The 15,795-nt window shown below is 34.8% G+C and overlaps 1 protein-coding gene across 1 annotated transcript; it reads right to left on the bottom strand.

Moving 5' to 3' along the window:
- Positions 1–6,361: 6,361 nt before the first annotated feature.
- LOC108286087 (olfactory receptor 10T2-like) lies at positions 6,362–7,584 on the bottom strand. Its single transcript, XM_017503697.2, has one exon. It carries the CDS (start codon positions 7,383–7,385, stop codon positions 6,441–6,443), a length of 945 nt encoding a protein of 314 aa, XP_017359186.1. The 5' UTR covers positions 7,386–7,584; the 3' UTR covers positions 6,362–6,440.
- Between the last annotated feature and the right edge of the window lie 8,211 nt (positions 7,585–15,795).

Here is a 15,795-nt window from a genome sequence, read left to right as displayed (position 1 = left end):
ACTCTGTGGCTTAGATTATTCTGATCATTTCGAAGTTGTAAAGATAAATGAGATACAGTTCTTGTCCTCATGGAATTTAAATGTATTTATGGAGTATAAAATAATACGAAAAACAATTGTATTTTGTGTATTAAACTAAAAATTTATATCCATATACTAGAAATAGTCCATTATTCCTTTGCCTTTGTATTTTCAACTTAGCCTTTCAATCTGATTCTTTCCTAAATTTTAACAACCTTTTATTATTGTGCAACCTACATATACAAAAGTACACAAATTAAAGTCTATACCTGGATTCACAAAGTGACACACACAAAACCACAATGAGATTTAGAAGTAGAACATTAACCACTTTCTTGCCCGAGACACCATTGTTCTGAACTTCTATGATCATATATTGATTTTTTTCAGTTTTTGAAATTTATCAGTGGAATTACAGAATATATAAGGTTTTTGTTTAGTTTTCTTTCACTTAAATAATGTTTGTGAGATTTACCCGTTATTAAATGTAATAGCACATTTTCAGTGTTGTACAACACTAAATGATATGAATGTTCTTCAATTTATTTGTTCTAACTTTAATGGATACTTAGATTATTTCCAGATTTGGGCTACAGTGGAAAGCAGTGCTAAGAACATACTTGTACTCTTTAAAGTAGCATATGACTCAATTTATTTGGTATCCACTAGCAGTGAAACCGCTGAGTCACAGCATACTGCTATAGATTAAATTTTTAGCAACAGTTCTTTAATCTTTTCTATGTCCTATGCTATATGACTTTGCAGTTTCTCTTGTGGGAGGCAGAGTATAATTTCCTACCCCTGAACTTTGGGCTTTTTATTGAGATTTACATTAACCAATGAAATGTGGGCAGAAGTAATAGCCAGTTCCAACCCTTGGCCAAAAGACGCATTGCAAGTTTTCTGCCATCACCATGAAAAGAGCTTTTTTCCCAAGTAACTTGTGTTCTTTTAATTTGGGCTCTAGCATGAATGTAGCTGATGCAACTCTAACCCCAATCTACCAAAAGGGGTCAAACTCAAGAGACATGCAGCTTGAAGGAGAGCCACTATTCTAAGCCCACCTTGGATCCTTAAGTTGACTTGCAGACACAAAAGCAAATAAAAAGTTTTAAAAATGTTGTTAAAAATCAAACAATGTAAAATTTAACATCTCAACCATTTTAAGTGTAAATTTCAGTAGTGTCAAGTATATTCATATTATTGTAAAATAGATCTCCAGAACTTTTCATCTTGCAAATCAGAAACTCTGCACTCAATAAACAACTTCTCTTTTCCTAAGTGAAAAAGAGCAGTCACAAAAAGACAAGCAAGGACTTTTTAACCCATTGTGTTTGGATGTGGTTTGTTACACAGCAAAAAGTAAATGAAGGTCTACACATGTTCTAGTATACTAGACTCTGTCAAATAGTTTTTCAAAGTGGCTGTATAAATTTACACTCATGCCAGCATTGTATAGAAATTCCAGTTGCTCTTCATCTGTAACAACATTTGATATTGTAATTCATTTCTATTTGAGAAATTCTGATGAGTATGTATAATTAGATATGCCTTTTCATGATATTAATGACATTGAGCACATTTTCATGTTTACTAGCCACTTGAATTTCCTCTAACTTGAAAGTCTTGTTCAATATTTTGTGTACTAATAGGGATACATGTTTTTATTATTGATTCATAATGTTGTATATAACAAGAATATCAACACTTTATTGGTTACATGTACTTCAAATATCTTATGTGACTTTGCAAATTTCATTTTCACTCTATTAAAGATGTCTTTTGACTAACATGTTTGCCTATTTCTTAGCTCTCACTTACAAGTAAGTTTATGTGGTATTTAACTTACACTTGCTCTTCTTTAAGATAACTTTTGTTCTCTTTGACTTCTTGTATTTTCATATTTCATACCCCTAGGCATAGTAATTCTTTCTGTTGACATAGAGAAATAGAATTTATTTTTGTGTTACAACTTTGCATAGGGCAATTGTATAAATACATTTCATTTTAAATTATTATATTTACCTGCATATTCTCATAGAATTTCATTTTTGTGTCACTGTACTGTTTATCTATGTATTAAGGTATAATTGACAGAAATTATATATATATATTTTATATACAATGTGAAGTTTTGATATACAAATACGTTGTTCAGTAATTGGCACAATCAAGCTAATTAATATATCTGTCACCTCACACAGTTACCTTTTTTTCATGTGTGTGTGGTGAGAATACTTACTCTCTCAACAACTTTCAAGTATAAAATATGTTATTGACCATAGTCAACATTCTGTACACTAAGTACCTAAAACTTTTCATCTTATAACTGAAAGTTTGTACACTTTGACCAAAATGTTCTCATTTCCCCCACCTTCTTGCCTCTGGCAACCACTCTTCTACTCTCTGCTCTTATAAGTTTAAATATTTTAGATTCCACATATAAGTTAGATCATGAGGTATTTATCTTTCTGTGTCTGATTTATTGTACTTAGCAAAATGTCCTCTAGTTTCATCCATGTTGTGAATGGCAGCACTTCCTTCTTTTTAAAGGCTGAATAATATTCCACTGTAAAAAATATATATATACCACATTTACTTTAGTCCTTTGTCTGTTAAAGAACATTTGGTTGTTTCATATCTTAACTATTGTAAATAATGCTGAAATGAACATGGGAATTCATATCTCTCTTTGAGATAGTAATTTTATTTTCATCGGATACATACTCAGAAATGGAATTGCTAGATCATATGACGGTTTTATTTTTAATTTTTTGAGGACATTCTATACTGTTTTCTGCAATGGCTGTACCAATTTACTTTCCCACTAACTATGTATGAGGTTCCCTTTTTTTCCTTTGCATTCTTTCCAACACTAGCTATCTTTCAATTTTTTAACAAGAGCCATTCTCATAGGCACGAGGGAACATATGATTGTGGTCATCTGCATTTCCTTGATTAGTCAAGTTGAACACCTTTTCATACACCTTTTGGCCATTTGTTTGCCTTCTTTGGAAAAATATGTCTACTCAGATCTTTTAACCATTTTAAAATGTTATTTATTTCTATTTCTATTGAGCAATATGAGTTCCTTATGTATTTTGGATATTAACCCTTTATCAGCTGTATGGTTTACAAATATTTTTTCTCCTTCTGTAGGTTGTCTTTTCATCTTGTTGATTATTTCTTTTTCTGTGTCCTTAACAAATTAAGGATAGAAGAAATGTACCTTAGTATAATATAGGTCATATGTGGTAAGCTCACAGCTAACCTTATACTCCATAATAAAAATGCTTTTCTTATAAGCTCTGGAACAAGATAAGGATGTCTATGCTCATCAGTTCTACTTAACACAGTACTGAAAGTCTTCGCGAGAGCAATTAGGGAAAGAAAAGAAATAAATGTCATCCAAATCAGAAATAAAGAAGTAAAATTATTTCTGTTTGAAAATTACATAGCACTATATCTAAAAAATAAAAACTTCACCATTAAACTAATAATACTGCAAAATGAACTCAGTAAAGTTGCAAGGTACAAAATTAACATATACAAATAATTCTATCAAAAAGATTTATGCATTTGTATGGTCATTGCCATGCTATTCACAATAGCAAAGACATGGACTAAACCTAGAAGCCTATCAATATTGAATTGGATAAAGAAAATGTACATATACACCATAGAATACTAAGCAGCCATAAAAGAAACAATATCCTTTGCATGAGAGATAGCCTTTGCAGCAGCATAGATGCAGCTAGAGGCTAAAATCCTAAGCAAATTAATTCAGGAACAGAAAACCAAATACTGCATGTTTCCAGTTATAAGTGGTAGCTAAAATATTGAACACACATGGGCATAACGTAGGAACAATATTCACTGCAAACTGCTAGAGGGGGAAGTGAAAAAGGGTGTCATGGGTTGAAAAACTACCTATGCAGTACTATGCTCACTAGCTTGGTGATGTACTCCAAAGCTTGGCATTACATAGTATACTCATGTAACAAGACTGCACATATACTACCTTTATCTAAAATTAAGAAAAAAAGAAATTTAAAATATTGGTTGCATTTCTATATACTTACAGCAAACTATCTGAAAAAAAAACATTAAAAGTACCATAAAAATAATGCAATATTTAAAAATAAATTTAAGGAGATTAAAAATCTATAAACTGAAATCTACAAAACATTGATGGAAAAAATTGAGGAAGACAAAATAAATGGAAAGATATACTATACTCATGTACTGGATTAATTAATATTGTCAAAATGTCCATATAGCTCAAAGTGATCCACAGATTCAATGAAACTTGTATCAAAATTCCAGCAGCATTTTTCACAGAAATAGAAACAGAATTCTAAAATTCATATGGAACCAGAAAATGTTCTAAATAGTTAAAGAAATCTTCAGCCAAAAGAACAAACCTGGAAGAATCACTCTCTCTGATTTCCATTTATATTATAAAGCTACAGTAGTCAAAACTGTGTGGTTCTGCCATAAAAGCAGACACACTGATCACTGAAACACAATAGAGAGCCCAGAAATAAATTCATGCATCTATGATTAATTGATCTTTGTCAAGGGCACAAAGGATACACAATGGGGAAAGGACAGTTGCTTCAACAAATGGTGCTAGGAATATGGGATCTCCACATGCAGAAGAATGAAACTGGACTTTTATACCACACACAAAAAATCAACTCAAAATTGATTAAAGGCTTAAATGTCAGACTTAATTAAAGGCTTAAACTGTAAAATTTCTGGAAGAAAACACAACGGACAAGTTCTCTGACATTGGCTATGGCAGTGGTATTTTAGATATGATACCAAAAGTAAAGACAACAAATGCAAAAATAAGAAACTGGGACTACATCAAACTACATAGGTTCTGAACAGCAAAGAAAACAATCAGTGGCCGGGTGTAGTGGCTCATGCCTGTAATCCCAACATATTGGGAGGCCACTGCAGGTGGATCACCTGAGGTCAGGAGCTCGAGACCAGCCAGGCCAACATGGTGAAACCTCATCTCTACTAAAAATACAAAAATTAGCTGGGTGCGGTGGCAGTTGGCTGTAATCCCAGCTACTCAGGAGGCTGAGGCAGGATAACTGCTTGAATCCGGGAGGCAGAGGTTGCAGTGAGCTGAGAACATGTCATTGCACTGCACCCTAGGTAAAAGGAATGAAACTCCATCTCCAAAAAAAAAAAAGAAAGCAAGCAAGCAATCAGCAATATTATGATGTAATTTCTGTTACAAGCAGCAACTACTCTTTTGTGTGTTTTCCTTATATTAAGAAATATCTCTAATAAAAATATTCAGTAGAAGCAGAGATAGTGGGCACTGTTGTCTCATTAATGATATTAATGGAAACATTTCCTCTATTTTATCACTATTATAAATTTTCAAAGATACTCTCAAATTAATATAGTTTCTACTATTTTCAGTTTTATGTTTGAGAGTAAATAAAAATTAAAACCCAGGTCTTTGTGACTTCAAAGTCTGTGTTTTCTATTCTATCATCGACCTCTTAGAACTTTAATCACCACCCCCTCATTTTCCAGAAGTAAATATTTACTGCATATATTTCTTTATATCTATGTATGTATGTATGTATGTAGATCCGGGGATAGGGAAGGATCAGGAGATATGAATAGTGACCTATCCCAATTCAAAGATATCTGAAGTAATTTATCTTTATTTTTCTAAGTTATTTCTATTATTTATATTACTATGTATATAGAGGGTTTATACTGTAAAATCAAAATGTGATGTAAAGCTCATCTAATATTGTTGTTTTATGGAAGAAGAAAATGAGGCTCAAAAAGATTAAACCATTGCTTTAACCCATTTCCTGTTTGCCCTGAGAATACTGTATTGGCACAGAACTCCACTTTTTTTTTGTAAACAGGAAATGGGTTAAACTTTATACACACACACACACACACACACACACACACACACATATACTTTCTCGTATGTACACACACATATGTGTTTACGTGTATGTTTATATAAGTTTAATAAAAAATAACTGCAATAAATTATTTCTAGAAAATATTCATCATAAAAGGAGTATTAACAGTCCAGGAATTCTAAAAAAGATAATGCAGCATTTGTAGCGTTGATCTGACAAAACAAGTATTTGCAATGCATAAAAACAATGTAGCTTGTGCTCTTGAAAGTTTCAATATTCACATAATTTTCTGGAGACCAATTGGTATAACTTTTGCACTGGATATAGGCTAATTTGAAAAAGAAATTTTCAATACAAACAATCAAGGTCACCTAAAGTCCTTCTTTCTTCCTTTTTTTTTTTTTTTCTGTCAAGGAGTCTTAAGAAAAGGACAAATATGTTTATAGAACTGAAGTTCTAGCTAGGAAACTTTCATGAATATAATTTACTGCCATATCTGCCCACTCATACAGTTTTGGAATATGAGTATCTACTCAGAACCTTTCTCAGAGCCATCTTTACTTCTTTATTTCTCAGTGTGTAGACAAGAGGGTTGAGTAGTGGGGTAATCACAGTATAAGTCACTGCCACAAGCCGGTCCTTATCTGAAGAGTACAGGGATGTGGGCCTCAAATAGATAAAGGAAGCACAGCCATAGTGGACAATGACCACTGTGAGGTGCGAAGCACAGGTGGCGAAGGCTTTACGCTGCCCTTCCACCGAGGAGATCTTGAGGATGGTGGAAACTATGAAGACATAGGAGATGAATATCAACACAAGGGGAACCAGCAATACCAGAATGCTGAGGAAAAAGATGACCATCTCCTTCAGGTTGGTATCTGTGCAGCCCAGTTTTAAGACAGGGGAAATGTCACAGAAAAAGTGATTGATCCTATTGGAGGCACAGAAGGGCACACTGAACACCAGGATATTGACAATCACAGAGATCAGGAAGCCACAAAAGCTGGAGGCTAGAATCAACTGCATGCAGGTGGCTCGGCTGACAATGAGTGTGTAGTTAAGAGGGTTGCAGATGGCAACATAGCGATCATAGCCCATTACAGCAATGAGAAAACAGTTGGTACAAGCCAAGCCCACAAAGAAATAGAGCTGGACTGCACACCCAGAGAAAGAAATAGTTGGAATTGCGGATAGCAGGTTGGTTAGCATTTTGGGTACAATGACCAAAGTGTAGCACGTTTCAGAGCATGAAAGGACAAAGAGGAAGAAGTACATAGGAGTGTGCAAAGCCCTGTCCAGGCGAATGACTGTCATGATGGTGGCGTTGGCCATCAGAGTGGTCAAGTAGACTAAAAGAAAGATAAAGAAGAGAAGGAGCTGCAGATCTCCCAGGTTTGAGAAGCCTGTAAGGATGAACTCGGTAATCATGCTCTGGTTCTGTCTCTTCATTGGTCAGTGGAATTAGACTTAGGTAACCTGAAATTGAGAGGAGACAGAATTTGACAAAAGTGAAATGACCCTAGAGAAACTCAGTTTGCATTTTTTTTTAAAAAGCTGACAATACTGGTCCGAAAAAATATGTAACACATATTAAGTACATAGATCAGGGTATATGGAAGTATCAAGGAACATGAATTGTGACATACCCCAATTCAAAGATACCTGAAATTATTTATTTTTACTTTTGTAAGTTATTTCCATTCTCTGTATTCCTATTTGCCTAGAATGTTCATACTGTAAAATCAAAATGTGATTTAGACCTTATCTCATTAAATACTCTCATTTTAAGAAAGAAGAAAATGAAGCTCAAAAAGATTAAACTATTTGCTTACTCACATGACAGTGATAGTCCTTAAAAATCATTTATCTTTGCTAACACCTTATACAAATCTGATTCAGAAAAACAAAGCAAATAAAAAGTGATGTACCCAGTCTCTCATATACGTAACTCAAATAATGCTTGTTCAGGCATAGATAACTATTTTAATTTCCTTAAAAGTATTCAGATTCTATTTACCCATGATCAGTTGTGAAGACTTTGGGATGGCTCACATATTGGGGTTTCCCTTGTCATGAGTGCATGGGAATCTGAGATTAAGAATCGAATTAACCTCAGAGCATTATGAGGCTTGAGCATTATGAGACATGGGCTGAGATCTCCACCCTTTTGGCCCAGGCCTCAATCTCCGTTGCTTACATAATGCTCTAAGAACTTTCATCATTATCTGTGAGAAGATCTTTGGTCTGATTGGGAGATCAAATAAATGTTAAAACTTTTATATCAAATTATTTTTATGTTAGAAAAAAGATCAAAAATCTAACTCAACTTGCATACAATTCTGTGAGCCTCTTTATAGCAATGTAGGAAGTATTGTCCAACCTCCATAGTCAAGGACAAATTTTAAGGAGTCACTGACCAAAGAAGGCTGTTCCCTTGCTACATAGTTTACTTGGCTACTTCTAAGCTGAACTATGCCTCCTTGAAATAGTCACCCATTGTTTATGATTTGTCCTCTGCAGATACTTACAATAATGTTAACTTATTTCTATGAATGGCAGCTAGCCTTTAGTTATTGAAATAAAATGATCATATCTCTTTATGGGTCTTATTTTCCTTCGAATTATTTAATATATATTTTATGGCAATGTTTCTGGAATTTTCTCTGTCCTAATTACCATCTTAGGTGTGTTTGTTCTTAGCCTCAGGTCATACATCTGCCCCTCAGCTGTAGACGAGCTGGTTGGCTGCAGCCACCACACATAACTAACTTTGTCTCTCTGTCTCTACACACTTTTCTTTTCTACTTTTGTTATTCCTCACAATTAGTATTTATCTTGCCTACAAAACCTCAGCTTATTATTTATCCCCTGGGAGGCTTCCCTACCTAGCTGTCAATGACTGATTCCTGTTTGAATTTACTTCTCTGTCAGTTTGCCCTGGGATCATTGATTAGAATGGCAGCATAGTGAGGCTGGGAAGGACACAGGCTCTAGAGTCAGACTGCCTAGGTTGAGACCATGGCTTTGCCAATTTATAATGTTGGGGAAATCGCTTTGGGTCTCACGATTTAATCTCTAAAATGGCAACAATAATAGCATACACCAAAAGGTTTGTGTGAGCACCAAACGCCCACAGTGAAGTTCTGGATGTATAAGTGGTCAATATGTGTAGGCTGTTAAACATCTAGTCAAGTCCCCTCACATTACAAACAAAGAAACAGAGGCCCAAAGAAGTAAAATCTCAAGATGTAGGTTGCATAAGCTATGAGGCAGGAACTGTATCCAAAATACCTTAAGTCTCCCATTTAGGGTTTTGTCTTTTGAATTATCTGGGTTCTAGTTTTAATATTTCCTTTGTACTGTGAGTTTATACACCAGTGACTTAGGAAATAGATCGACGCCTTCTTTACTCTGTATGATCCCCATGGGCTTTCTGTTCCACTCTTCCATCCACTCCTACCTCTTACCCTTCCACCGTACTCCACCGTATATTTTTCCTGATGCCAAGGTACATATTAGGAATTTTCTCCCTATTTCCTAGTTTAGGTCTATTTTAGGAATATATTGCCGTTTACACTCTTAGTTATTCTCTGCATTTAGTCTCTCTCCCATGCTCACATGGTCAGGGTTTGTGTGCTGCATCTTTGTCCTCTCCATATAATCTTTGTCCTGTCTCTCATGCTGGATTCTGATGCTATGGCCCACTTTCACCAGTGCATGGTTTCCATGAATTCTTCTGCCTCAGAATCTTTCTTTGGTATTTAAAATATTTTTAGAGAAAATTGACAGATATTACTCATAAGAAAGAGGGTAGAGTCCTACATCTATAGTACAAAGGAGACACTTACATCTACAGGTAGTTTTAGTACAATCCCATGTTCCTCATATCCCATCAAAGTCTAAAGAGGAGAGAGAAATAGGCAAACATTTAAAAACTATCAGATAGCGTATTTCTCCTAGATCTTACTGGGGAAAGTCCAGGGGCCATTTGCTTTTAAAGATGAAAGACAGCTCTGCCTGGTCTGTGAGCTGGAAGTAATTGTACAGCCCCGATCTTAGCAGCTCTGTGCCGTTGACAGCACAGGCTCCAGCAAAATCCCTGGGTCTTATACAGTTGTGGTGCCTCAGGGGATTGAGACCTTGGGGGAAGGTTCTTCCTTGGACTCTAGGCATTGAAAATGTAATATTCAACCTTAAAGGAAGAAAGAAAAAAAAACTGAGTAGCTAAATTATGTGGTTTACTTGATCGGGTAAAAGATGAATAGCTTAAATATTGTAATTTTTTGCATTGGTCATTCATTTTGGAGCAAGATTACATTTGCTGAATGAAGTGATGATTGTGACTTTCTTAATCATTAGCTTTATAGATGCTAAATATAGATGAACTATTTTAAGGAATAAAATAAATGACATTCTTGACAATTTTTTCGTCCTTCTTAAAGTTGTTAGTTGAATTATGAGATTATTTTTTCTATAACTCTCTTGCTTTATGAATAAGGTGTACTGGAATCATAAGAGGGCATACACTCTAACATTTTCTACATTCCACTACATGCTTGATTTATCTCTTCAAATACATTAATCAACGTAGACGTTCATCAGGGCATTCATTAGTCCATTAATTTAATGAATATACATTGAGTACCTATAATACTTCAGGCACTCTGGTGAGGGTTTTGGTGGGGAAGGTGGCACAATGATGGCTTCATCTGTACCAATGGTGATTTATGAGCCCGTATACATCTGAGCCTCCTGAAGTGCACGTGAAGATGCATATTTTGGGGCTTTACCCTAGGATCTCCTAAATAAGAAATATTTTAGGTGGAGCTTGGAATATTTTGCAATCAGTTTATGTGATTTCTTTGATTTTCAGAAAGTTTAGAGCTACTGACTTCTTTCTGATAAAAGCTTGATGTTTAGAAGATGAGATAAATAAATAAATAATTAATTACAGAAAGCAAAGAGGGCTAAGCTAGGGACAAGCACAAGGCACTACAGCATTACTGAGAGGAAGTACAGTTCTCACATTTAGTACCAAAATGAGTGGGTCTCAAACTCCTTAAACTCCCCTTACACCTTTCCAATCCAATCCAACAATATTTATTTTCTTTTCTTTCTTTCTTCCTTTTTTTTTGAGACAGAATTTCGCTTTGTTGCCCAGGCTGGAGTGCAGTAGCACAATCTCGTCTCACTTCAACCTCTGCCTCCCACGTTCAAGTGATTCTCAGGTCTCAGCCTCCCAAGTAGCTGGACACAGGCACGCACCATTACACCTGGCTAATTTTTGGTATTTTTAGTAGAGATGGGGTTTTGCCGTGTTTCCCAGGCTGGTCTCAAACTCCTGAGCTCAGGCAATCTGCCCTTCAAAGTGTCAGTATTACAGGCATGAGCCACCACGCCCGGCCACCAATATTTCCTTTTGCGAAGGATTCAGAATTTTTTTTTGTGGTATTAAAAAAAAATCATATATTTACTGTGTTTCAATTTTTAATTCTGAGAAATATGAGATTTTCAATTAATATATGTGTAATATGGACTAATACAAGTAAATTTTCATGACATATGAGTCTCATTATTCCAATGTTAATGTGATTTCTGTAGAGAAAGAAACGTATATTTGGAACTAAGAATTATTTACATTGATGGGTCATTTTAGACATCAAAGGGCTGAAGGGCTATCACAGCAAACCTTTTTTTCTACCCGTTTTTCATATTAGTCATCATCCATTCATTAGCTCAGTATCATTTCTATTTTACAGAAGAAACTCAAGGATCTCACAGTAGTCCTGTTGGGCTGAGGAGAGGAAAACTGAAGTTTGAAGAGGCTGAAGCAACTATAATTAATGGAGCAAAATACTGGAGAGGAAGATCAATTTAGAGGAAGAGTTCCAGAAACATCCATATGGGTACCTTTGCATAATGAGCTGATTACTGACATGTGTAAGCATAAGGTGAAACTCTGTAAGACTGGGCAAAAGAGTACTAGGAGGCTCTTAGCTAAATAATTCCTAGAACTCACAGGAGGTTGGAAGATGTTTGAGTCTGAACAAGCCGAGGTGGATAAATGTCAGAGAACAACTGAGACCTCCAGTAAAGGTCTCAAAATCCCATGACTTAGTAATAAAGATAAGCTACGTCTCAGTAAAGCCCACTCTCAAACTGCCTTAACTATACTTAAATATAAGCTTCACCTGACATATTCTATGTGGTCCATTGATTTTCAACAGACGTGTAAGGCATTTTAGTTTGAACAACGAATGATGCCAGAGCAACTAAGAATCCTCATGTAAAAAAAACACTGTAAACATTAAACCTTCCTGAATGCCATAGATTAACTCAGGATAGATCATACACCTAAATATAAAAATTAAAACAGTAAACATTTTATGAGAAAATATTTGTTACATTAGGATGTTTTCTTTTTAAAGAGCACAAGAAACACAAACCAAAGGGAAAAAACTAGATACATTAAATATCAAAACATCAAACTTAAAAGCTTGTGCTTTAAAAAATATAACATTAAGAAAATTAAAATACAAGCTACAGATTGAGAAAAATATTTGTATGATGTGTATTGCATATGGCATTTTTTATATCCAGAATATATAAAGAATTCTGACAAATAAATAATTAGAAGTCCAATTACCCAATGAGGAAAAGCAATATACTGGATCAGATTTGTCTCACTCTCAAATACACATAGACACACACAGACAAATAGAAACATACACACACACACACACACACACACACACGCCAATAAACACACAAAAAAGATGAATGACGAACATCAACAGAACCATGATGGACACCGTTACATACATTTTAGAATTTCTATAATACAAAATACTGAAAATAGCAATTGTCAAGCAAAAATGTGGAACAACTGAATCTTTTTACCTACTTTTGGGAGTGCAAAATTACAACTACTTTGGAAAACATTTTGGTAGTTTCTTAAAAATTTAAACATTCAACCACAAAGTGACCTGGATTTCCACATATTTACCCAAGACAAGTGAAACACATGTCTGCAGAAATACTTATACACAGGTGTGTATAGTAGTTTTACATGTAGCAGCCAAAATTTTTAAACAGTAAAAAAACCCAAAGTGCAATACATCCATACAGTGGAATGCACTGAGCAATAAAAAGAAACAGCTACTGATATACAAATACATGAATAAAATTTAAAATCATTATGTTGAGCCAAAGAGGTTAGACAAAATGAATAGAAACTATATTATTTCATTTATATACAATCCTGGATGACCAAAAGTTAAATTATAGTGACAGAAAGTAGATCAGTGCTTTACTATAATTTAGGATGGGAGGAATAGATTGTGAAAGTGCATGGGGTAAAAATAAATGTTTGCTATTTTTATGGTAGTGCTAATTTCACTTGTACTACATTTATAAAAGTTCATCAAATTGTACATTTTAAACATATGCAGTTTACTCTAGGTAAAATATATCATTAGTTAAAAGAAAAATCTTTAAAGGAAGAGATTTATCTAGAAATTACAAATGTTATAAGTATATACAAAGAACATATAAAAGAGAACCAAATGAGACTTACTAATTATTGAAGTAAAATAGACATATAACATTCACCATCTTTATCATTTTAAGTGTACAGATCAGTGTTGATAAACACATTTATATTCTTTTATTTTTACCTTCATTTCCTCTTCATGTTTTCCTTCTCAGTTTCTTATAACCACCATCTTGTTCTCTACCTACCATAAGATCCACTATATTTGGAAGACCCCATCGTCTCAGCCCAAAACTTTTTTAAGCTGATAAGCAACTTCAGCAAATTCTCAGGATAAAAAATCAATGTGCAGAAATTACAAGCATTCCTATACACCAACGACAGAGAAACAGGGAGCCAAATCATGAGTGAACTCCCATCTATAATTGCCACAAAGAGAATAAAATACCTAGGAATACAACTAACAAAGGATGTAAAAGATCTCTTCAAGAAGAACTACAAACCACTGATCAAGGAAATAAGAGAGGACACAAACAGATGGAAAATATTCCATGCTCAGGCTTAGGAAGAATCAATATTGTGAAAATGGCCATACTGCCCAAAGAAATTTATAGACTCAATGCTATCCCCATCAAACTACCAATGACCTTCTTCACAGAACTGGAAATGTTTTCTAATAAAAATAAAAGACAAGGTGGAACACTTAATTTAAAGGTCAAACACAATTGTTGAACCAAGTAGTCTCTCAAATCTATAAAGAAAAAATGTAATAGGAAAATAAAATAGATAATTTTCAAAAGTTGAACAACAATTTTTTAAAACGTGTTTTACTGTCCAGTCTATCATCGATGGGCATTTGGGTTGGTTCCAGGTCTTTGCTATTGTAACCTGTGCTGCAATGAATATTCGTGTGCATGTGTCTTTATAATAGAATGATTTATAATCCTTTGGTTATATACCCAGTAATGGGATTGCTGGGTCAAATGGAATTTCTATTTCTAGGTCCTTGAGGAATCGCCACACTGTCTTCCACAATGGTTGAACTAATTTACACTCCCACCAACAGTGTAAAAGTGTTCCTATTTCTCCACATCCTCTCCAGCATCTGTTGTCTTCAGATTTTTTAATGATCACCATTCTAACTGGCATGAGATGGTATCTCAATGTAGTTTTAATTTGCATTTCTCTATTATGCAGCCATCAAAAATGATGAGTTCGTTTCCTTTGTAGGGACACAGATGAGCCTGGAAACCATCATCTTCAGCAAACTGACACAAGAACAGAAAATCAAACACTGCATGTTCTCACTCATAGCTGGGTGTTGAACAATGACAACACATGGACACGGGGAGGGGAGTATCACACACTGGGGTCTGTTGGGGGGAAATAGGGGAGGGACAGCGGAGGGTGGGGAGTGGGGGAGAGATAGCATGGGGAGAAATGCCAAATATAGGTGATGGGGAGGAAGGCAGCAAATCACACTGCCATGTGTGTACCTATGCTACAATCTTGCATGTTCTTCACATGTACCCCAAAACCTAAAATGCAATTAAAAAAAAATCTTACATACCATCATTCTCAGCAAACTGACAGAAGAGCAGAAGATCAAACACCGCATGTTCTCACTCATAGGTGGGTGTTGAACAATGAGAACACATGGACACAGGGAGGGGAGCACTACACACTGGGGTCAGTTGGGGGGAAATAGGGGAGGGACGGTGGGGGGTGGGAAGCTGGGGAGATATAGCAAGGGGAGAAATGCCAGATGTAGGTGATGGGGAGGAAGGCAGCAAATCACACTGCCACGTGTGTTCCTATGCAACCATTTTGCATGTTCTTCACATGTACCCCAAAACCTAAAATGCAATAAAATAAATAAATGGGAGAAAAAAAAATCTTACATACAACACCAAAAAAAAGTGTTTTACTTCTACTATTAATTAAATAAATGTAAATGGAATCAAGGTATCATTTTTATATTTCATCTTGGCTAGAATTTAAAAGATTAAAGGTAACATGATATACATTATGGAGGAACTGGCATCTTCACATATTGTTAATGAAAGTATAAGTTTTATAACCTTTGTAGAGATAGTGTGCTAACACAATGCATATTAAAATTTGAAATGAGAATAGATTTTGACTCAGCAATTTCATTTTGTGGGCAATGTGCAATTTCTCAAAAAACAATTTCATTTACCCAAACTCTGAGAAAGTTATTAAAATTAATAAAATGGCATTTATAAAGTTGTTGCAAATATAGACAAGAAAAATCAAAACTCTAGCATCTATTGCAAAGATCAAGGTAGGTTTACATATTGTTACTTTTTGAGAGTAAATAGAAAGCTGTCTAAGAATTTAAAACAG

This window comes from Cebus imitator, unplaced genomic scaffold (genome assembly GCF_001604975.1).
Source record: "Cebus imitator isolate Cc_AM_T3 unplaced genomic scaffold, Cebus_imitator-1.0 Scaffold313, whole genome shotgun sequence".
Classification (NCBI taxonomy): Eukaryota; Metazoa; Chordata; class Mammalia; order Primates; family Cebidae; genus Cebus; species Cebus imitator.
The sequence above is the reverse complement of the archived record's forward strand: the minus strand, read 5'-3'. Positions and strand labels throughout refer to the sequence as shown.